Source organism: Anoplopoma fimbria, chromosome 22 (genome assembly GCF_027596085.1).
Source record: "Anoplopoma fimbria isolate UVic2021 breed Golden Eagle Sablefish chromosome 22, Afim_UVic_2022, whole genome shotgun sequence".
NCBI classification, from domain to species: domain Eukaryota; kingdom Metazoa; phylum Chordata; class Actinopteri; order Perciformes; family Anoplopomatidae; genus Anoplopoma; species Anoplopoma fimbria.
The window spans coordinates 5,358,317-5,379,919 of NC_072470.1; the positions used below are offsets into that span (position 1 = coordinate 5,358,317).

The 21,603-nt window shown below is 40.7% G+C and overlaps 3 protein-coding genes across 3 annotated transcripts; 2 read left to right on the top strand and 1 right to left on the bottom strand.

Moving 5' to 3' along the window:
- Positions 1-4,666: 4,666 nt before the first annotated feature.
- Positions 4,667-9,444, top strand: aamp (angio-associated, migratory cell protein). Its single transcript, XM_054623983.1, has 11 exons — positions 4,667-4,969; positions 5,801-5,935; positions 6,028-6,147; positions 6,279-6,418; positions 6,757-6,901; positions 7,026-7,109; positions 7,657-7,772; positions 7,867-7,961; positions 8,170-8,260; positions 8,447-8,601; positions 8,756-9,444. The coding sequence occupies exons 1-11, from the start codon at positions 4,879-4,881 to the stop codon at positions 8,829-8,831; spliced, it is 1,248 nt and encodes a 415-aa protein (XP_054479958.1). The 5' UTR covers positions 4,667-4,878; the 3' UTR covers positions 8,832-9,444.
- Positions 9,445-15,185: 5,741 nt separating this feature from the next.
- On the top strand, positions 15,186-16,214 carry LOC129111977 (G-protein coupled bile acid receptor 1-like). The gene has a single exon (XM_054624149.1). It carries the CDS (start codon positions 15,186-15,188, stop codon positions 16,212-16,214), a length of 1,029 nt encoding a protein of 342 aa, XP_054480124.1.
- A 2,607-nt stretch (positions 16,215-18,821) lies between these two features.
- Positions 18,822-21,185, bottom strand: LOC129111939 (keratin, type II cytoskeletal 8-like). The gene is made up of 8 exons (XM_054624101.1): positions 21,076-21,185; positions 20,885-20,945; positions 20,554-20,649; positions 20,299-20,463; positions 20,079-20,204; positions 19,775-19,995; positions 19,652-19,677; positions 18,822-19,010 (listed from the first exon to the last, which is right to left on the bottom strand). Exons 1-8 carry the CDS (start codon positions 21,168-21,170, stop codon positions 18,847-18,849), a joined length of 954 nt encoding a protein of 317 aa, XP_054480076.1. The 5' UTR covers positions 21,171-21,185; the 3' UTR covers positions 18,822-18,846.
- Positions 21,186-21,603: the final 418 nt, after the last annotated feature.

Sequence of the window (21,603 nt, forward strand, 5' to 3'; positions counted from 1 at the left end):
AAACTAGCAAACCTACATTAAAAATGTCATCATTTTAATGCAATTATATATAGGCTTATAAATAACATGAGTTTGAAGCTGTGCTAGTAGCTCTGTGAGCTAAATGCTAACATCATGCTCACCATGCTCACCAACTGTAGTTGGTTTGTTCAGTATATTCGCATGCTAACATTTGCAAATTAGCTACATAAACAAGCTAAATCTGCTTGTGAAGTGGCGGACAGCACCAATAACATCTAATAAAATGCTTTAATATATGTATTCATTTGACAATATTAGTCAACTATGATTGTTGACAGATAAGTTGCAAACTGTTAAACAATTTACACAATCCTCTCTGAAAGACATATATTTACATCCGTAAAGTTTATACTTTTCTGTCAGGGAGCAAAAATCTTTCTTGATCATCTGTATTGTTTGTCTACGGGCTTTTGCTGACGCATATGTGCATAAATAACACTCAAATGTGTGTATACGTGCGTGTGTGTGTGTGTGTGTGTGTGTGTGTGTGAGAGTGTGTCCAGAGCAGTGATGTCAAAGCAGGGATTAGATTGGCTTATATTGCCCAGAGCAGCACATTTGCAATTCAGTGAACATCACACTCAGGTCGCCAAATCGCTGATCATGTTAGTTGAACTATTTTGCATTCAGGGGGGAGTCACCATCACCTCCTTCAATTTCAGGTTTCTATCCCATTAAGTTAGCTATAAGACCCCTCGTTTGGAGCATTTAAAAGCATCTGTACCAAAGAACCTTACTTGGCTCTGGTGAAAAAAAAAAAACACAAATCCTGAGTGATGATGTTCCAAAAATACTTCATGTTTTTTTGGCCAGTGGCTGGGTGAAAGGAGCAGCCATCAGGCTAGAGAGTCAACAGGCGAGCGTGTACGGCCTGCGCAAACTACCGCTCTGCCACCACAGCCGACACATCACACACAGGCTGTGGACCAGACCACTTGCAGTACACACACACAACTGGCTGTTAGTGGTTTTGAGAAGGGAAGCCGTCATCTCACCCAACACGGTCCCACATGAGTCAGACGCAGCGTGCAGACAAAGCGGGCAGACCTCAGTGACATAAAGAAGATTTGCTTTGCCAGCAAAGAAAGAAAACACTTCCAAAACATCTCGCAGTGCTTTTGACGGGCATGTGATAGAACTGTGCAACGATGTGAACTGAGGGCCTTTCGCGTATTCTAGATTGACATTTTTCCAAGGTGCTGTGAAACTGGAGCATTTAAGAGAGAAAAGAGAGCAAAAAGAGCAATAAAGAGTTCTTGTTAAAAAAACAAGAAGCAGAGTCAAGGCTTCTTACGGTCGAGCCAGTTAGTCTAAAACTTTCCATCAAAGCCTCGCTGAGCTGCATGGAGTAATTACCTCTCACACAGCAACAGCTCCCGGGCCTTATTACTGATACTATTTGTGTGTGTGTGTATTTGTGTGTGCACCTTTTACACACACACACACACACACACACACACACACATGCCTCCATGTCCTGGTCAGGCCGAGTGTGTGTGTTTCCACGTGTGTGTGCCTATAAAGTAGCAGCGCCCAGAGTGTCCTGTTTTTCAGACATAAACCAGCTTGCCGGAGTGATAAACCGAGAAATGTTTTTATGACGGGGTCGCTGCTGGTCTCTGCTGTCCTGATGACGGCAGAGAGGAGCCCACCCAATGCGCTGCTCTAGAGTTTCTGGGGTAAAAATAGGAAGATTCAAAAGACTGCAAGTGGAAAGCATGAAAACCTCCACCAGCGCTGAACAATCCTCCAGTTTGCTGTAACACCCGAAGGCATCAATTCTCTCACCTTTGAATATTTGAACCGGTCTGTGTCGCTGGAAGCATAAATTTGACTTTTTTGCTGATGTTTATTATCAAAAGAAGTACTCAGATGTTTTACTTAAGTTCTCTTACAACAATTTAAAGTCCTGAATTCAAATCCAACCCAAAATCCAGAAGTATACTCAGCAAAAAACGGTGATCAAACCCATGTGGAAGACCTCACCAAACCCTCACAAGAGATCCTGATGACAAAAGAAAAGATTAACTGACTGAAAGAAGAGAAATGACTTATTTTCAGCCGATGATTGATGTTTCATTGGATGTCCTGGTTGCCCAGGGGACTGAATCACATGTTTTCTAAGGTCAAGCCTGCTCATGGTCTCTATTGCATATATGGTATTTCCTGTTTCACCTCACCAGCGACTGTATGTACAGTTAATGCTCCTGACTCGGATTAAACCTGCGGACCGGACTGTATTCAGTCATGTAATCTCTCTTTGATGTGACCAGATTTTATTTTTGTGGACATTTCTGAATTTTATTTATGAACCTCAGTGCCTTAAGGAGCTGCTAAGCCAAAAAGAATCCCCTCGTCTGGGTTTTTAATGGAGACTTTGAGTGTCTCATGGTGGTCTAACTGCTTTTTCATGGAAAAACTGTGATTTATTGCCATGTTTTCGTATGAAAATTAGTTGGATTAGTATTTGAATTATCCTACAAAATCAGCTGCTACCCATTATTGTAAAAAGGTTCCAAAACTTGATTGATATCCACAAATAATCCAACAACGTTAGAGGCTTTTAAGTCATTTGAACAGGAGCTGAATAAAGTCCTTTGCTGGATGGATGGCCCAAAAAAAAAATAAAGAAGATAAACTGTCGAAACAGATTGACAAAATAAAGCGGCTGTAATTTATGTCATCTAACTTTCCAGCGTTCCTCATAAAACTAGCCGAGAGTTTATAAATCTCTCACTCACTGCAGATTGAAAACGTCTAAATAATGTACACTCCGATGTTTCCACATCTCACCACATCATGAGATGGTTGTATTTTTCCAGGGACGGCTTAAAACGGAGGGCCCAGGCAGCCAGTAAAACTTATTTGGGCATGCAGAGGCTGAGCTCTGCCAGCAGCATACAGCAGGAGACATAAAACCCCAAAAACCTGAGGTAGACAAACTGTGTTAAGTGTTCATAAAATATCTCAGGCAAGGGAACTTTTGATGGAGCGAATAAGTAAGAGAGGGGAGCTCCTTTTAAAAAATGGAACCACTAATGTTAGACCTGTGGCTCACTGCAGTCTCACAAATATCTTCAAACATCATCTCAGAAAGAGATGTTTGTCCTCTCGTTCCACTTGCAGAGGGAGGTCAGAGGTCAGTATTCAAGCTGGTGAAAACCTGAGAATTAAAAAAATCGGCCCTCTGCTGCTTTGATTGCACTGAGGTGATCTGGAGGACAGTTTCAGTTAATTAGCTCCCTAAACTGACTGTCCAGCTGCCAAAATCACAATGAGATGAGCTTGATATTGTCACATTTTTGATAATAAGGTCCCCATCAAGAAAACTAAACCTGATTTTAAGTAACCTTCTTGCATTAATATCGCAGCAATCTACATAGCATTTCTTATATTACATCATAATGTTCTTTGAGTTTTAAATCCCACAACACAATGCTTAACCTTTGCTCCGGTAATAACAGAGATGTCAATTACAGTTTTGTGTCATTACACACATGAGTGGTGGAGCATGATGAATAATAAGTGTCAGTTCACTAGAGGGACACTGAGTGTTAATCATGGAGGGGATGACAGAGAGAGAGGGATTTATGTTCTGACACACAACAATCACACAATGAGGAACACTTCACAGGGATATTTTAAGAGTGAGAATGTGGCTGAGATTTCTTTATTTTTTGCATGTGCAAGGACTTTTGCTTCCTGTGCTGCTTCCTGAGAAAAACTACTGAGCACAAAAAATAGGAACTATGTAAAACATATTGTCTGCATGATGCTAACGATGATAAAGATGATGACAGTGACTATCATCATTAGTATTAGTAGTAGTTGTGGGAACAAATATAATTATAAATGAATTAATAGTTAGTATTGGTAGGCACAGAAGGAGATAATTAGAATACTTCTCTGGGGAAGCTGCCCTGAACCCTTCATGACGATGATGAGGGATTTATTAAGAGATGGCAACCAGTCTTGGACACGGTGGACCCCTCTGGACTGGACTTGGTCCTCCCTTATGAACAACAATGGAACTGATCACAGCATATAACCTAGTCATTTATTGTAAATTACGTTTGTCTACGAGCTGTTTTGGGCTTTTATTATGGCTGTTCAAAAATGATGAGAAAGATAGATATTTATTATTTAGTTTTTGTTGGCCTAGTTATGGATAGAAACTCGATGGATTATTATTATTTGACAAATTGTTTGAGATCTTTAGTATAGAATACTTTTTTGGAATTAAAAGGACTTTGACTCTCTCTTTGTGAAAGCCAAGACAAACTAATCTATAATTATTTGTGTCACTTTGATCTACTGTCAAACACAGTTAGGTCAACATCTCTGTAGTGTAATTGGCTGATTAATAAACTTCAACAGAAATGTTCAGGACACAAAACTATGAATAATAACCAAGCAAAAACAAAAGAATATAGAAAACTTTATAATAACATCAGCCTAGTTTAGTGTTAATGACAATATTTATGAAGATAAATGACACAATAAGGGGGGTCTAAGCATCTCCAGGCTTTTAAACATCCTCCACACTGGTCTGACTGTCTCATTTAGCACAGCAGCGCCATCTTGTGGCCACGTGGTCGAACAACGCTGAGGTTGCGTCACGACGTTACGTGCTTACGTCATCACTGCGCGTCTTGCCTCTGAAATCTCCGCAGCGTGTGAAGAAAACACGGGAAGGCAGCTCAGTTGACATCTCACAATTGTTATATTTTTAAATTCACCGACAGCGACGTTTTGTGGAAGTGTTCAGATAAAAGTGAGGCTCAGGTTAGCTTTACTCGCGGTGGTATTAGTAGTTTTTTTTCGGTTGTTTTGCTCGCGTTTTAGCCCGCTGACAGCATGGACAACACGCAGGGGAATGCGATCGATATCCACGAGGACGAGGAGATCATCGAAGTCATCGATCTGGACGAGATGGAGCCTGATCCCGGTTGGTAGAAGCATGTTTACATCTCTACTGCAAGTCACTTTTGGCAACCTTTTTTTGGTTTCCCCACACCTGTGTGAGGCTGGGTATATATTATATATATATATATATATATATATTATATTATATATATATTTATTTTTTTTATTACTGAATAAATTAATAACTGAACTTAACTTCCTGACAGAAGTTTGAGGGGTTTGTTATTAACCAGCTGTTAATGATGCTCTTAAATCAAACCAGTGTTACTGTATCAGCACCACTCACTTCACCTAATTCATCTGAATGCTTTGTCAGTTTCTATTTGTTTCTACTAATAGTTTCTATTTGTTTTCTACTAATAGTTTCTATTTGTTTTCTACTAATAGTTTCTATTTGTTTTCTACTAATAGTTTCTATTTGTTTTCTACTAATTATTTCTATTTGTATTCTACTAATAGTTTCTATAGTTTGTCACATGACAATAAAAACACTGTGCAATAATAGTTAAAATAGTTTTTTTCTGTCTGTAAATATTAGATTTCAGTTATTGTTGTTTTTCTACTGTTTTTATTGCTTATTTATAATAATAATTCATTTTTTTTTTTATCTTGTCTTTCTTACTATGTCTCTTGTGTGCACTTTACTCTATGCTGCTGTAAGCCTGCAAAAAGGATTATCTTATCTTATCTTATTTTATCTTATCTTATTTGTATTCTACTAATAGTTTCTATACCTGTATCTGTATTCATTTATGTCCTTGTGCTGCTGCAACAACAGAACTCCCCTGCTCCTTATCAAAAAAAAGGTGCATCTTAATCTTAATTTCATTTTCTTTCTTTCTCTCTCACCAAGATGATTTGGCTGATGACCTGGAGGACGTTGACTTTGAAGACGCTGGGAACGCAGATGATGACGAAGGCTGGGAAACCGAGGACGAGATGGAAGAAGATCAGGATGACAGCGAGCTCACCTTCTCCAAACACACTGGTAGCACCTTGTCTTGATTTCATGCTCTTGTCAGCTGGCAAATCCAGCGTGTTTGACTTAAAATTTTTGGTCCTTCCCCTTCCTCGGTCCAGGCTCAGTGTTTTGCGTGAGTTTGGATCCGGCGACAAACAGCATGGCTGTAACAGGAGGAGAGGACGATAAGGCCTACGTTTGGAGGGTGAGCGACGGAGAAGTTCTGATGGAGTGCACCGGTGAGTGTTAGAGGCACACTAAAGGCTGTGTTCACACCACGCATGTAACTTTAAATCCTTCTGTTTACCGAGAAGATATAAGATCCAAGCTGCATGGGAAAAAAAGCTATTATTTTCCTTTTATTCCACAGGTCACAAAGACTCTGTGACGAGCGCCGTGTTCAGCCATGACTCCTCCATGGTGGCTACAGGCGACATGAGCGGCATGATTAAAGTCTGGAAAGTAGAAACCAAAGAGGAGATCTGGTCCTTCGAAGTGGGAGATCTGGAGGTAATGGTGAAAGAGTGTGACCAAGAAATTGGCTTCTGCATCAGCAGGAACGTGCGTCTGTTAAGTTTGTGCATCTGTAAGCACTTGTGTCAAGTCTCTTATTTGGGCTAAAGGAATTTATGAGGAAGTAAAGGGGGGATGACCGCTCAGGCGAAGAATTTTGTGGTCTTGTGGAGGCGCATGCTTGGTTGCCCTTTAGCAAGGCACACATCCTATGATGATTACAAGATCTGCTCTTTGTCTACCAGTGGAAAACTGCAGGGGGAATAAGAGGGGAAATAATCGGTGTTTAAAGTAGCTGTTTATTTTGTGGTTGTCTGCCTGGCTTCCTCCTCCAGTGGTTGGAGTGGCATCCCTGCGCTCCGGTGCTGCTGGCGGGCGCAGACGACGGCAACGTGTGGATGTGGAAGATCCCCTCGGGAGACTGTAAAACCTTCCAGAGTTCTGCATGCCAGGCCACCAGCGGCAAAATCCTCCCTGATGGTGAGAGACGGGAAATACACGACACAAATCCACTCCCAAAAATCATCTGGAGACTCTTCAAAAGGCTTACTGTAAACATACTGAATATAAATATATATATAATATAAAATATTTTTTTTCTCAGGTAAACGGGCTGTGGTGGGTTACGAGGATGGAACGGTACGCGTGTGGGATTTGAAGCAGGGAAACGCCGCCCACGTCATTAAAGGTGAGTCTGGCAGCTCAAAATGTAGCTTCATCCTGCTGTTACCTTTTTTTTTTTGTTATCTAGATGAGAGAGTCAGCATTTATAAATGCATGTATAAAAGAATTGAGTAGAGATAATGAGATGATTTTTATTTCAAGATAAGAGCGTGTTAGAGGAAGGAACGTGATCTCTGGAGCACGTTCCATGTGACTGTGCTGCTCCAACCCCGATGGGAAAGTAATTCTGGCATTCATTGTGATGATGAAAAAAAGGGGTCATGACCTAATGGAAGTCAACAGTAAACAACAGCCAATAAGGGACATTATAAAAGTATCAGCCATTAATCAAATGCAGAGTTACAGCCCGTTAAAGCAGACAAGAAAATAAAACTCAAGTGTAAACAAATTATATAAGAGTTTTTTGGAATCAGCCCTGACTTTGATCCGCAATACAGAAAGTATCGGAGCTTCTTTGGTGCATTTCTCTCATCAAGAATCTTTTCTGAATTCTAAACGAGATAACGCGCATCACTGTTTCATAAATGGTGTGGTTTTGTCTCAATCGACAGGTCAGGACGGACACAAGGGGGCGCTGACCTGCCTGGCGTGTAACAAGGACGGCTCTCTGGTGCTGACTGGTTCAGTGGACGGTTTCGCCAAACTCATCAACACCGTCACAGGCAAAGTGGGTGAAGGAAGTAATACAGCTCATAAAACATTTCCGAGTTTTTTTTTTTTTTTTTTTTTCATCCCTGTGTGTTTTTTGTTTGTCTTTTAAGGTGGTCGGAGCGTTCTCTGTGGATGGAGGCAAAGCCAAAGGGGCGAAGGATGATGCCGAATCCAACTCTGTCGAATCTGTGGGATTCTGCAACATGTGAGTTGTGAAGTGTTGTCTTTTGAAAGTCATGAAGTAGACATTAAACTGGAGAAAGATGCCATGTAATCTTACCCGGCGTATCCAGGTTCACCGTTATATCATTTTCAATTAATACCCAGTAAATGCGTGTTTTTAAAAGTCATTTTCGGGTAAGTGATTACGAGGGAAGTTTCCTAAATGTTTCATCCCTCTTTTCCCTTTCCAGCCTGCCTCTCATTGCTGTGGCGTACCTGGACGGGACTCTGGCCATATATGACCTCTCCTCACAGGTCCTGAGGCACAGGTGCCAACACGAGGTAACGCACAGTCGAGAGTTTTGTTTAGTTTAGTTCCCCTGTGCCGCGACGCTATGGATTCTCACTTGTCATAACTGTGTCAATCTCCTAGCAACCACTTCTGGTGCCATCAGGGAGGTCTAGGTTGAGGTTGACGTTGCCTGCGTGCAGATAATATGTTAAATTATACACACATTGTTCCTCCAGGCTGGCATCGTTCACCTGCAGTGGGAAGAGTCTTCTTCTGTGGTGTCCACTTGCTGCTTAGACGGAGCGCTGCGCCTCTGGGACGCCCGTTCTGGCAGCATTGTGTCCGAGTACCACGGCCACACTGCCGAGATCCTCAACTTCACCATCAACAGGTACCACATTATTTTCTGAAAGTAGATATTGTCTTTCTGAAAATGTAAATATACCGTCTCAGTTTATGAATTTATTTTTGAGGTATTTTGGCCATTGTTCTGTTTTCTTTTTCTTCTTCTTTTGTTCATTTGCCTTTGTTGATCTCTCCTTCAGGGAAGCGTCTCTCGCAATCACCGCCTCAGGAGACAACCAGGCGAAAGTGTTCTGCCTCCAGAGACCCGATCGGTAAAGAAAGACGGAAGAAGAGTGGAGGAAATCTAGCAGAGACATTTCATGATCAGACTCTTTGGTTCTCCAATACTTGAGAACGTGTTCCCCTTCTCCTCAGGATTTTAAAATGTGTCGTCTCACCATCGTATCTGACCTGCTTTAGGGGGATTGTAGCATCCAAAAGTTACTTTTTCCAGTTTTCATCAGGACTTTAAGATAAATCAAGGAGGCCTAAATAAACTGAAAGAGAAAGAGAGAGTTTTTGATCTTGTCTACACAGAAGTTCAAATCTGAAGCTGTTCCTCATAGCTTCTCTTGAGTAGCTCTTGTTCAGGAATCTGAAACACTAAACAGAGGAGAAGAGTGATACATTACAGTGGCTGCTGCCTTTGACATCCCTTTTAATGTTCTTTCCAAAATGTTTTGTTAGAGTGAAAACAAGTCAGAAAGAAGAAACTCCTTTGTTTTAAGTTTTTCCATAATTTGATTTTTTTTTTTGTCCTAGCTTACTCCCTGAGGTTGTGTATGTTTGGTCTTCCAGCTCTCAGACACATTGTTCGGTCAGGAATTTTCTGGCCAAGTTTTTGATGTAAACTGAAGTGTAAATACAACATAATAAATAATTGACTTTCTTCAGGGTAACCATGAAAGTTTATTGAGTAAGATAAGATAAGATAATCCTTTATTAGTCCCGCAGCGGGGAAATTTGTAATGGCTGCCCCCACCTCATGAAACACTTCATCTGCAACGGAGAAAACAGTTTATACTTGTGTGTTTCGGCTCAGATAAGATGAAGCACTGAGTTCATGCTTGAGGACAAACGTCATTTTGTGGCTGAGAAAGCGGGCTCTTGTTTAGACTGTCGTTCGATTCGGCATTAACCTCGGATCTGCTTTATCCATTTTATCAGATATGAGTAAATGGAGGAGTTGAGTCAGTCTGCAGACGACAGGACCCTTAAGAAAGTTTCCCAAAACCACAGCCGAGATATGATTCAAGATAAAAAAATTCAAATGTGAGGGTGGTGAGTACAGTCATCGGGGCTAAATGCGTAATATCCTGTCTTTAATACCAAATTAAGATTTTTATCATTTCAAAAGATAAGGTTTTATATATTTATTAAATATGTACCAAGACAAAAAGACCTATTTGTAACGCTGAAACAAAAGGATGTTGTTGGCAAAATAGAACAATCATAAAATAACTTTAATGCCCCAAACTGCATTTTCTGCAAACAGGAAATACAGTAGTTTCCCAGCCTCTTGTTGCTATGTCAGCGCTTTAACACAGGCCAAGCTGCTGCTCCCATTAGTATATATATATATATATATATATATATATATATGTATATGTATATGTATATATATATATGTATATGTATATATATATATATATATATATATATATATATATATATATATATATATGTGTGCGCATAAGTGTTTGCTACCATTGACATATAAATGCATGTTAAAATGAATTAAAAGGACCGTTACACACTTAAAGCTAGGGTGGGTATTAATTAATTAATTTCTTTACTGTAATATTTGGCAAAACTGTCCTAATAGCCAGTCAGCTATATGTAGGTGAAGTGCTCTGAGAATATCTGCTCATAACTTTGCTCTCCCCTGCCTCTGTGGGCCGCACCCAAAAATTGCCACCGCTCATGTACACTTTGACCAATCAGAGCGAGGCTCCGATTCTCCGTTCTTATTGGCTGTGGGACTGTCCGGTCACCTTGGCAACGACGTTGGTGCGTCCCTGCGTGTTTCGTCTTCCTATCAATGTAACTGAATTCACATGAACGCGCATAACTGACGTTCGGTGGGAGGAGCTACAGGTAGCGTGGCAGGGAGAGGCCAGAAACGCGACGGAATCTCAACGGCTTTTTCGCCCACCCTAGCTTTAAGTTACACCAGAAAAGCCTCACTGCAGCATGTATTGCACTGACCAGCATGCAACTTATATTAATAGATATGAAATTCAGAGGTGAGTCTGCACTTTATGTTTACCAATGCCCTGATAAAGACCAGACATCACATAAAGGAAACTCTGATTCAGTTTAGCGTAAGGCTTCCAAACACCACCGCTCTTCTCCTCGGTGCTCCTTCTCACGATCAAAAGTGTTAAAGGTCTTGTTTCAATGCCAAAACCTGCTCGGCCTCTTGAACTCCATTGTTAAGTTATTTTTCTCCTCTCCTCCCGGCTGTCCGTCCCGAAGAGGGAAAAACAACCGTCAATCGGTATCCTGCGCACAAGTGCTTCTTCCTAAAACCTGGATCCTCAGCTCACACAGTCATTGTATGTATCCAAATGTGCATGTGTGCATGCATAACTCACCCAGACAGGCAGGAGGTAAAACACACTTGCACGCATGTTTTGTTTGTGTGCTTTTCAAAGTTGTTGTTGAATCTGGCCGTGTGAAGTCAGAAGATGAGGCGCAGCATTTGCAAAATATGTATGTATTTTTGCACTATAAATTGCACAAAATTAATCCCAACAGTGTTTCAGCAGCTCATTTAGTGACCAGCGGAAAATAACGCCTGTCAAGTGCGGTGTTCACTGGCAGCAGGATATTTTCCTCATCTGTCACAGCAGTGTGTGTTTGGCCTCAAAGGTCAGCCTGTGTGAAGACAAAGGCGAGGAGTGGCCTAAAGGATTATCACCTTTAAACCTCCACAGGGCTTAAAGCCTGATCTATTAATTCGCAACTCGTATTGCTGCGCTGACAACAGATGCTGAACAAATCTGTTGAGCACAAAGAGAGAGACACGTGCCGGTGCCAAGGTAAACATGTCTGAGAGGAGGCGACAAGTGACAAACCCACTCAAATCTGTTTCACAAAAAACTGACACTCAGAACTCAGGTCAATAATTTATTAAAAATATTGTTAATAAGGGATTCAGTCGAACCTTTAAGTGACATATTGTAAATACATATTTGTGCCAACTGGTTGATTTCAGCTCACTTTCTGGCCTGTTTGCAAAAAGAAACTGGAAAAGGCCACATTTTCAGAAAATAATGAATTTAGTTGTGTCAATTTGAGTGTAACCAGTAAAACTTAATTCAGTGGAAATTTAAGTCCCTCAATACAGTTGGGTCCAATGTGATACATTGAGCCGGAAATGTAAGAAATGAGATGTCCTAAAAGGAATAAGGGAGTGTCAGCAATGAAAGCAGGTTGTTTTATTATTATTTGGCAAATTATTAAGCAAAAATCCCACCTATCTGAGTTCCAGGACACTTTAAGCGTCTTCTAAAACAAGGAAGTGGCGCCATTTGTTTAAGTTAACGTTAGCTCGTTTGACTAAAATGCTTTGTTCTCCTTAGCCGGCCAAGGTCTGCAGATGTCCTTTAATTAGTCATATCACATTGAATGTTTCCGCTGTGTATAAAAAAAAAATACCCAGATTAGATCACTGATGTTCTGTTGAATAGGAACCGTTGTTCTCAGAAAGCCAAGATGCTCCATCTTCTCCTTTGTAATGTGAAGATGTTGTGGTTTCATGTCCAGCTCGTCCTCCCTGTGTAGTGTCTTCCCAGACGCTCCCAGGCTGTGGAACATCTCTGTTTAAAACCATTATCTGACGGGAGCTCGTCCATCTCCAACCAGCACCAGGTCTGCTCCTGACTATCAGTGAAGGAGGCTTACGTGTTTGGCTAAAAAAAAAAAAACAGGTCACCGCGGGCCTTCCATCCAACACTGTGTTTAAATATGAGACGTGTGTGGCAGCTGTTATGAATTCAGACGTACACACTGTTGTATGTATATGTTTAGGTCAGCAAAGGGCCAAATAAAAGGAGCAAATACATCTAAACATCTGCTTCAACCTACTTGGAGTATGTTGGGGCCGTTGCTGACAAATGTTACAGTGTCATACGTTGAAAGACTGTTTCAGTGTTTCTAAAACTCAAATAAAAACCTTGCAGCTTGGTTTTTATTGATTAAACATTTTGATTAAACATTTTGGGTATAATTAGGCTTTTTCTTTTTCATGCTGAGAGTTAACGTCAGCTTACTGCTAGTGGCTGTTCCCACCTACAGTAGCTTCCCATAAAACCGCAAATTGTTGATTTTCCATTTCTGTTTGTATATGAATTAAACAAATACAATACATGAAATTAAATCTTGCCCTAAAATAATAAATAAATATATTAGAGGACAATCAAAGAATAAAGAATATTGTTCAAATTGACTTCCTTCTATATATGTTTCGGTATTAATTAATATTTGATCATTTATTTATAAATTTATTTATTTTTTTTCTGCGTTTGGGCCCCTATTCCATTTTACTGATGCTTAAAAAAAATAAAATTAAAAAAATATTAATTTAGGTCCTACCTTTTCCTTAAAACGATAGACCCATGTCAAAACTCCCACTCCTGTCCACATTTCTAAAGAAAGCCATGTTTGTACAGCTGCTAAATATTCAGAAAAACAATACTATTTTAGATCTGAGACGTCAGAAGCATCTGGGGGGCCACTATGGAGGGTGTGAAACCAAACCACATGCCAGGCCTCCTGATGTTACCCAGGAACGTTCTTATCATTTTCAGGCTGCAGTGATAACAGCTTTCCATCTTTCTTCCATTCATGGATGTGAACTGCAATCCTGGACAAAGTGGTGAACAAAAGTGTAAAGGTGCAGATTGACAAAACAACAAGTTTAGTGGGTGAAGGGTTAGTGGATACTGCTGCCTCATCCTCAGTGTGACCAGCGACCCCCATCAGGAAAAGACTATATACAGTATAAATGCAGCCACCTCCTCCTTCAGTGTGCACTTCCCCTTTAAAGCATCCGAGAGGAACAGCCTCACACTTGGCTGCTCGTCTCCGTCTCCCTTGTAGTTTGTGGCGAGGCTGCCATGGCTGACTTGATTTAAAGGATTATTAATCGATAAAGAAGAAGCAGTGTAGTTAATGTTGCTTGTGGATGTGACATGCAGGTAAAGAGGCTCCAAATTATCAGGAGAGAAATAAAAAACTATTTATTTATTATTTATCTGCATTTCCTTTGCTGAAGGATACATGACCGGACTGTCCATCCCCAAAAAAGGTAAAAAGACTTCATAGGTTTGTTGCTTATTATTTCAAAAAGTTATCATAAGTCATATTTTGTAACAGGACGTTATATATTTCTGGTGATTTATTTTAAGTAGCATCACTTCTACTCTTTTTAATACACTTTCTACATTACATAGATTGCAGGATCACAAATCATTTGGACTTTTTTTATTTTATAAAGGTGGCTTCTTTTATTAGATGACATATGTGGAAAATGGCTTTAAAACACATTTTGGGGGGAAAGTAATAAAGCAGTTATTCAAGTACAACCACTTTGTACTGTGTATTCACCTTTTAAATACCTTTTAAAGGCTGTATTTGTTGAAACCCATGATACCATAAAATTCCCTTTATTGAGCTGGTTAGCAAATGGTATATTATACATGTGGACATTGGAAATACTGGCATTTTTTACAATATTTTAATTGTAAGATCGCAATCATATAAAATGTTCGCTTTTGCACATTAACAGTTATTGCACATAATAAAGTGTAATCATAAAACATATAGACATATAAAATGTGCAATATTGTAGCTCATTGTGATAACTGCCTTTGACCATAAACTGACTTGTTACCTGAAGTCAAACTTGTTAAATGATCTCCAGGACATATAACAGGTACAAAGCGGGCTGTAACTCCAGAGTCCCAGCTGATGAATTATTGAATGAGAGCGGCTTCAAGTCCATTAACACGTGCTCTTATCTCTGCTGTTTGCTAACAAAGAGGTTATGTTTGTTTCACTGGTGACAGTTAGTGTGGTGACTGTTCTGACACCAAAGACAAAATGTAATATTCTAGTGATTATAAATACAAACATGCTCCCTTTAATTGAACAAGGAGGGTTTCTCTCTCTTTATTCCCAATGATAGTTGTTTGAAAGGTCACTACGCTTGATATAACTTAATGTTCAACTGTGAGATTGTATCTTATATTGACTTAAATTGGCTTTCAAGAGGTTTCCTTAACTCTCTTTTTGGTTTGAGTCCACCATCTCCATCCATCTCTGATAATCCACTCTGCTCTGCCAGCTGCTACTTTTAATTTAGAATCTAATTTTTCATCTCCACTCAATTGCATTTCCTCTGCATGTTTCTCAAAGCCTGTTTATGCTTGTTGAGCAATTACATCACACTAGAAGTTCACAAAAAGGGGTCAGCAAAAGCTCTTGATAGGATACATGAAACATTTCAGCTCGTTTTGGCCTCTACAGCTACCTTAACAATGCGTCTCCTTCCCTGCAGGGTAGCTGAGCCTTGATGGGAGTAGAACCAGGCTGCAAAGGGGAGGAAGTCTGCAGATTCCACACATGATGGACTACAACGACTCCCACGCTCTGCTCTCTGGGGAGCAGCTCATCTACGCCATCACCATACCGCTGTCCACCTCCATAATCTTGGCCAATCTCGTCATCGTGTTGGGCATCGCCTGGAACCGCCAGCTCCACAACACGCCCAACTACTTCTTCCTCAGCCTCTTGGTGGCGGATCTGTGCACGGGCGTGGCACTGCCCTTCATACCACTAATGGGTCTGAACCGGGAGTTGAGTTTTAGCTCCTGCCTGGTGGCTCACGTTTTCCCAAACTTCCTCTTTCTGGCGTTCCTTTTCAACCTGGTGATGGTCCACTATGAGCGCTACATTTGCATCATCGACCCGTTGCATTACAATAACTTGTGGATGCATCGCAGCTTTCCTCTGGCGTTGCTTGCGGTTTGGGCGCCACCGCTTCTGTACGCATCCCTACCTGCTTTTGGGTGGAATAACTGGACGGGGCCAGATTGGAAAGGCTGTTGTGCGAGTAACCAAAATCTAACGGCACTTTCAAACTGTTTACCCAACAAAACCGCGTGCTGCTCCTACAGGCGGGTGTTCCCCACTGCTTTTATCTACCTGGAGGTGTATGGACTCGTCCTACCTGCTATTCTTACCATCGCTGGCATGACTGGCCGTGTGTTATGGATCACCCGAGGCCAGCTGAAGGACATTTGTCGCCTCCATCGTTCGGTGGAGCGGGGAAGTCAGGCCTCGGACCACGAGCAGAGGATGAACCTGCGCTACACTCGCTGCGTGGTGGCCGTGTCGCTGACGTTTCTAGCATGCTGGGTACCCTACCTCATCTACATGCACGTGTGCATAGCGTACTTGATCAGCGACACCAAGCGGAGCTCCACCACTCACATCGTGCTGTCGTGCATCGGTATCGGAAGCATGGCGGTGGTGCCGCTGGTGCTCGGCCTCGCCAACAGGCAGTACACACAACCTGCATACAAGCTTCTCCAGAAACTCAGAGACAGGTGGAGGCGAAGGGTTCCGGGATCAGAGGAGGTGGAAGTCTGAGAAAATAGCGCTGAATATTTATGAATATGAACCTGTAAGAAATGATGTTGCTATAGTTGATGCCCAAATTATATTGATCAAGTACTTCAGCAGAAAAACACATTTGCAAAGACTCTTTTCGCAATTTTTTATCAGTGTTCCTCTGTTGTTTTATCACCACAACGATTTTCTGTCTGTAACTCTCCATTTCTGATGGGCCTCCATTACATCTTTCATAATTTTGCTGACAATATTAGTCAGTAAGGACAACATTTAAACCAACCTAGAGTAAAGCAGCATTAGAGCAACATGCTAACGTCAGCATGATAACATGCTATAGTGCTGATGTCTAGAAGGTATAATAACATTCTGCACGAATGAGTTCTAAAACATATTTACGCTTCAAAAAATCATAAAAGTGGATTTCATTTGGGAAAATTCAAAAAAAAAACTGTATAAGTATCATTTTCTGCAATAACCCAAAATCCAAATGGTAAAATCTCATTGACATTTTTGTTATGAGGGAACCAGTGTGATGCTAACCTTCTGGTTGGTCCACAACAATATATCACCCCTTCAGCACTGTATGATAACATGATTAAGAGAGGTTAAATAAAACTCCCCTTGTATCAGTGTTGTACATCATACAAACATAACTCAAATACAGGCTTATCTTCATTTTTCTTTGAGCTGCCTGCTCTGGATATCAGTTTAACCGATAGGAGATTTCCTCCATCTGTCTGCAATGTTTACTCCTACTTCGCTCACTGGTGTTTATCTAAATACTGGTATGCAAGCTGAAGAGGGTAGTTCCTAATTCATCTACAAGATTTGAGGAAATGAGAGCTTCAGCACGAACGTGCAGGACGATAAAAATGATAAAAACAAGTTAAAGATGGAAATTAGTTTTCAGTCTTTAAATAAACTGTCAGAGGAAGCTTAGATACTGTAAAAAAGAAAACATCTGCTGCGTCCAAATACTTTTATTCAAAGACTAGAAATTATCTTTGTTGATAAGATCCATTCGAGGGAAATTAGATTTTTATTTGAGACTCGATTAAACAAAGAATACATGCCGTGCTTATCGTTCCCCAATCAAAGTGCAGTTTTAGATGTGTTTGTACAGTATGTGGGTGGAAAAGAGACTTTAATCCAATTACAGAGCAAACAAGGACTGACTGACTGGGACATGAGGAGGGATGTGATATCATCATGGGGTCAGGGAACACCGTCACTATGACGTTTGTATGTGTGGCCTTGTTAAGCCATGTTCCAGTGTGTTTTCCACACCGAAATACTGTAAACATAAGACGGAGGAGAACCGGGACAGGAGGATGAGGAGGATGAAGAGGAGGGAAAATGATGACGGGACGAGACTGTCGGGCTCCAGCTTCTGATGACTGACTGATATCTGTATCAAGTGGAAACAAACACACTGTGCCCAAATTGTGTCTGGATTCTTTACATATAACCAACAGTTCAACGTTTTGAGAAATACGCTTATTTGCTTTCTTTCCGAGGGTTAAATGAAAAGATTGATATCACTCACGTCTTTCCCAAAATGTCTGTCTTAAAGCGACTATACTGTTTGTGCGTTTATGTGAAAGAAAAAAGAGAGCAGACGTATTGTTCATGTCACTTTATTTATTAATTGTATTCCATTGTAAATATTCAACAGTAAACTCTGATGCCCTCTGATTTCCTTGTGATCATTTGGATACGTTTGAGTTATAAAGCAGAAGAAAAAAAAAGCCATTTCAAGAAAGCAGATTCAACCCTGGATCCATGTCTGCATCACCTTAACGTGACCTCTTGTGAAACTCTCCTTCAACCGCCAGCTGGAAGCCAAAAGTTCCTCATTTTATCCTTCAATTCTTTAAGAAACCTGTGCACCGTTAGATAGGTGGTTTTATTTTTCCCACAAAGACAAAATCTTATTTAGCTCACAAAGGAATGAGAGAACAACTGCAAGACATTCGGCGCAGAAAAACACACTGATGGTTCTAGGAATACGAGGCAAACAAAGATAAGAAAAGATTTTTAAAAACCACGCTTGACCTAAACAAAATGTCTCCAACTAGATTCTATGAAAAACATTCCACCTGCCAAAGAAGCTATTGTTATACCTTAAAGCACACAGAGGAAGCATGGTGATTATTGAATTTAAGGACACTTTCGTGATGATTCCTGAAGAGTTTAACTACTTACAGTACCAGTCAAAAGTTTGGACACATCTATAATCTAAAATATAAAACATATTCTGGTTTGTTGAGCATTTGTTTGTTTACCACAAAATTCCATATGTGTCCCTTCATAGTTTGGATGTCTTTAATATTAATCTACATTATAGAAAAAAATAAAAATAAAAATAAAGAAAAACCATTGAATGAGAAGGTGTGTCCAAAACGTTTGACTGGTACTGTATAATATATTTTAAATAAACATATAATCTCTTTTTGATGTTGTTTTTTTAGTGAGCTATTATCAAAAAAATATTTCGAATTATTTCATTTAATATTTAAAAATAAAAATAAAATAAAGAAAAACCATTGAATGAGAAGGTGTGTCAAAACTTTTGACTGGTACTGTATTTAATTTACATTTTGCGGATTTACTGTAATGCTGCAGACAGAGGTGTGACGGACAGTGCCGGTCAATCTTCAGTGTAATGGGAGCTTTCGGAGACGACTCTGCCGGCCTCCACCTCCACCCGGATCAGCAGGCGTTGCTTGGAGGCGGGGTACTCAGCAGGGACAACGGTGGGTTCTGGGGCTCGTGGCTTTTCGGTCCGGTGTTGCTTCTTTGGCAGGTGAACGTCTGCATGCAAGTAAGGACTTGATTTTTGTTTGTTTTTCAGAAATCTGAGCGAAAGAGAGGTTTGATTTTAGCGGGGCACAAAATCATGAGAATGCAGATATGCATGAAATAGAGGCAGGGTTTGTTTTTGTTTTAATTTTTGATACAATTTTTATTTAATAATTATATCAGATCTATGGTCCACTCAACCTCCCTTATCTTCCAGTCCCACATTTCACATTTTATTTTACAGTTGGTTTAAGTCAAATGTCAGCACGCAGCCACTTTGTGCACATTTGCTGCATTGCATTCTGGTTTATTGAGGCCTTCACTTGCGTACTGGTTTAACATTAGTGGTTCCCAACCTGGGGGTCCAGATCCCCACAAGGGGTCAGAAGAGAAGACCAAGAGGGTCACAAAAGAATTAACAGGATAGAAAACAATAAAAGACAATTGTGCAATTGTGTTTTTTTCTGACTTTCTTCCAAATGAATCATTTTTTCTTATAAATGATTGTATGATTTCAACTCTAGACATCTGAATGATGAGACGGCACAAGCCAAACAGATTGGGAACCACTATTTTGACATGTATATTTGTCCAGTATCCGTAGAAAAAAGTTAAAAGTGACCAAATCAGGAAAGTAACACAATGGTTCTCACCTGCGTTGCGCATGAGGTGGTTCATTCTTCACAGAGAGGGAGCAGAGACAGAGACAGTTATTAGTTTAAATATTAATGCATGGTTATATATGTGATAACTAACAGCAACATGATCTCACATACCTCTGCTCCTCGCCCTCCAGCAGCTTGCGGTAGGTGGCGATCTCCATGTCCAGGGCCAGCTTCAGGTTCATCAGCTCTTGGTGTTCACGGACCTGACCGGCCAGGTCTTGCTTGGCCCGCCTCAGGGCCTCCTCAAGCTGGGCAATGTCCTCCCGAGCCCTGTCCAGGTTTTTGTCTCCTTCTGTCCTCATGTCATTGATGTCCTTCATCAGGGACTCTTCCTAACATAAAAAATTAGAATGTTAAGAGAACATCAGCGGATGAACATATGAACTCTGGGAGTGTTTATCTGTGTGATCACAACCTTCCTTTGGAGAGCCTCCAGGTCCCCGTGGAGCCTCTGGATTTGGCGCACCAGGTCTGAGATCTCCCTCCTTATATCACGCACATCCTTCTCACGCTGTCCTGCAGTTAAGACCATGGCATCCATCTAAGGGGGCGAGAGGGCGAGATAGCACATTTCACCATGTCTGTTGGTAACTCTACGGAGCTAGTTTAAGAAAAGGATCTTCCTTTGTCCTCACCTTATTCTGGTTCCACTGCTCGGCCTCCTCCCTGGTGCGGGCGGCCATGTTGGCGTACTGATTCTTGGCTCCGTCGATGATCTTGTCCATGTCCAGAAACCGTTTGCTGTTGTCACGTAGGACCACTGTCTCGTTTTGGACGAGCGACTCCAGCTCCTTGATCTCCTGCAGGGGGGCAGACAGGTTGTAGTTTTTACAGTGCAGAGAGATATAACAAAATAAAACAATAAAAAATACAATAAACCCTGTATTTACCTCATCAAAGCCCACCCGGAGGAAGTCCAGTTTCCCCATAAGGTCCTCTAGCTCCAGAGCAAGATCTACTGTCTCCAAGTGACCTTCATCTACGTCCTGTTACACACATACACATTGAACACATGCATAAGTGTGTGATTGCATATTATATATCATATTGTCAAGGTTACATCCTCAGTTAAATACACCAAAGTATATCCAAAACAATACAAAAAAATATTTTTCAGTTGCCTGAAGTTCTTTAAAAGTACTTTAATGTCTTTCGAACTTCATGAGAGTGTTTACTATGTTTCTAAAAAGGTTGAATAAATAAGCAGCGTAAAACATATACCTTTTTCTTGATGACAAAATCATTCTCCAGTTCAGATTTCTTTGCAAACTCCTCCTCATACCTAAAAACCAATAGAAAGGGTGAAAACATCATTTGTTCCAATAATATAACATACACAGTACAGGGCCAATGGACTTATTAAAAGTTGGTGGAGATCTAGTGTGTCTTGACTCTGGCCGTGACCGACGGACCTCCTCTTGGTGTCATCCACTTCCTCCTGGTTCTGGAGCAGCTCTGCCTTCAGTTTTTCTTGGTCCTGGAGCAAGTTCTCGATCTGCTGCTCCATCTCGGCCTCCAGCTGCTTGACGATGTTGTCAATTTTCCCCTCATAGTCCTCCTTGTCCTTGAGGATCTTCAGCTTCGTGTCAAGCTTTTTGTTCTCATCCTCCAGATGTTTCACCTAAGACAGAGACAGACACATTTTGGGGGTTGGATGGTGAACAGAAATGCAGGAGGAAAACAAAAAAAATAGCAAAGAAGTAAAGGCTAAGGAGGCATGATACGATGATATCATAAAAAAGTCCCCATTATTTCATGTGATGGTGAAAAATAAATCTGAGGAATGCCATGTCCTAAATATTTAGGCCTGCTGTAGCTAGATGCTAACTTTTCCATGTTATCATTATGTGGTCCTTGTGTTTGAGCATGTGTGTTTAGAGCCCCACCTGCTGGCGATAGATTAGAAGTGTGGTTTATTGATATAATTCAGCTGTTTTAAT

Coding starts and splice junctions, on each gene's coding strand:
- LOC129111977 (XM_054624149.1), top strand. CDS start 15,186: ATGATGGACTACAACGACTCCCACGCTCTGCTCTCTGGGGAGCAGCTC.
- aamp (XM_054623983.1), top strand. CDS start 4,879: ATGGACAACACGCAGGGGAATGCGATCGATATCCACGAGGACGAGGAG. Junction 4,970..5,800: donor CGAGATGGAGCCTGATCCCG/GTTGGTAGAAGC, acceptor TCTCTCACCAAG/ATGATTTGGCTGATGACCTG. Junction 7,773..7,866: donor TCAACACCGTCACAGGCAAA/GTGGGTGAAGGA, acceptor TTGTCTTTTAAG/GTGGTCGGAGCGTTCTCTGT.
- LOC129111939 (XM_054624101.1), bottom strand. CDS start 21,170: ATGGAGCAGCAGATCGAGAACTTGCTCCAGGACCAAGAAAAACTGAAG. Junction 20,464..20,553: donor TCCGGGTGGGCTTTGATGAG/GTAAATACAGGG, acceptor GCCCCCCTGCAG/GAGATCAAGGAGCTGGAGTC. Junction 20,205..20,298: donor AGCAGTGGAACCAGAATAAG/GTGAGGACAAAG, acceptor TCGCCCCCTTAG/ATGGATGCCATGGTCTTAAC.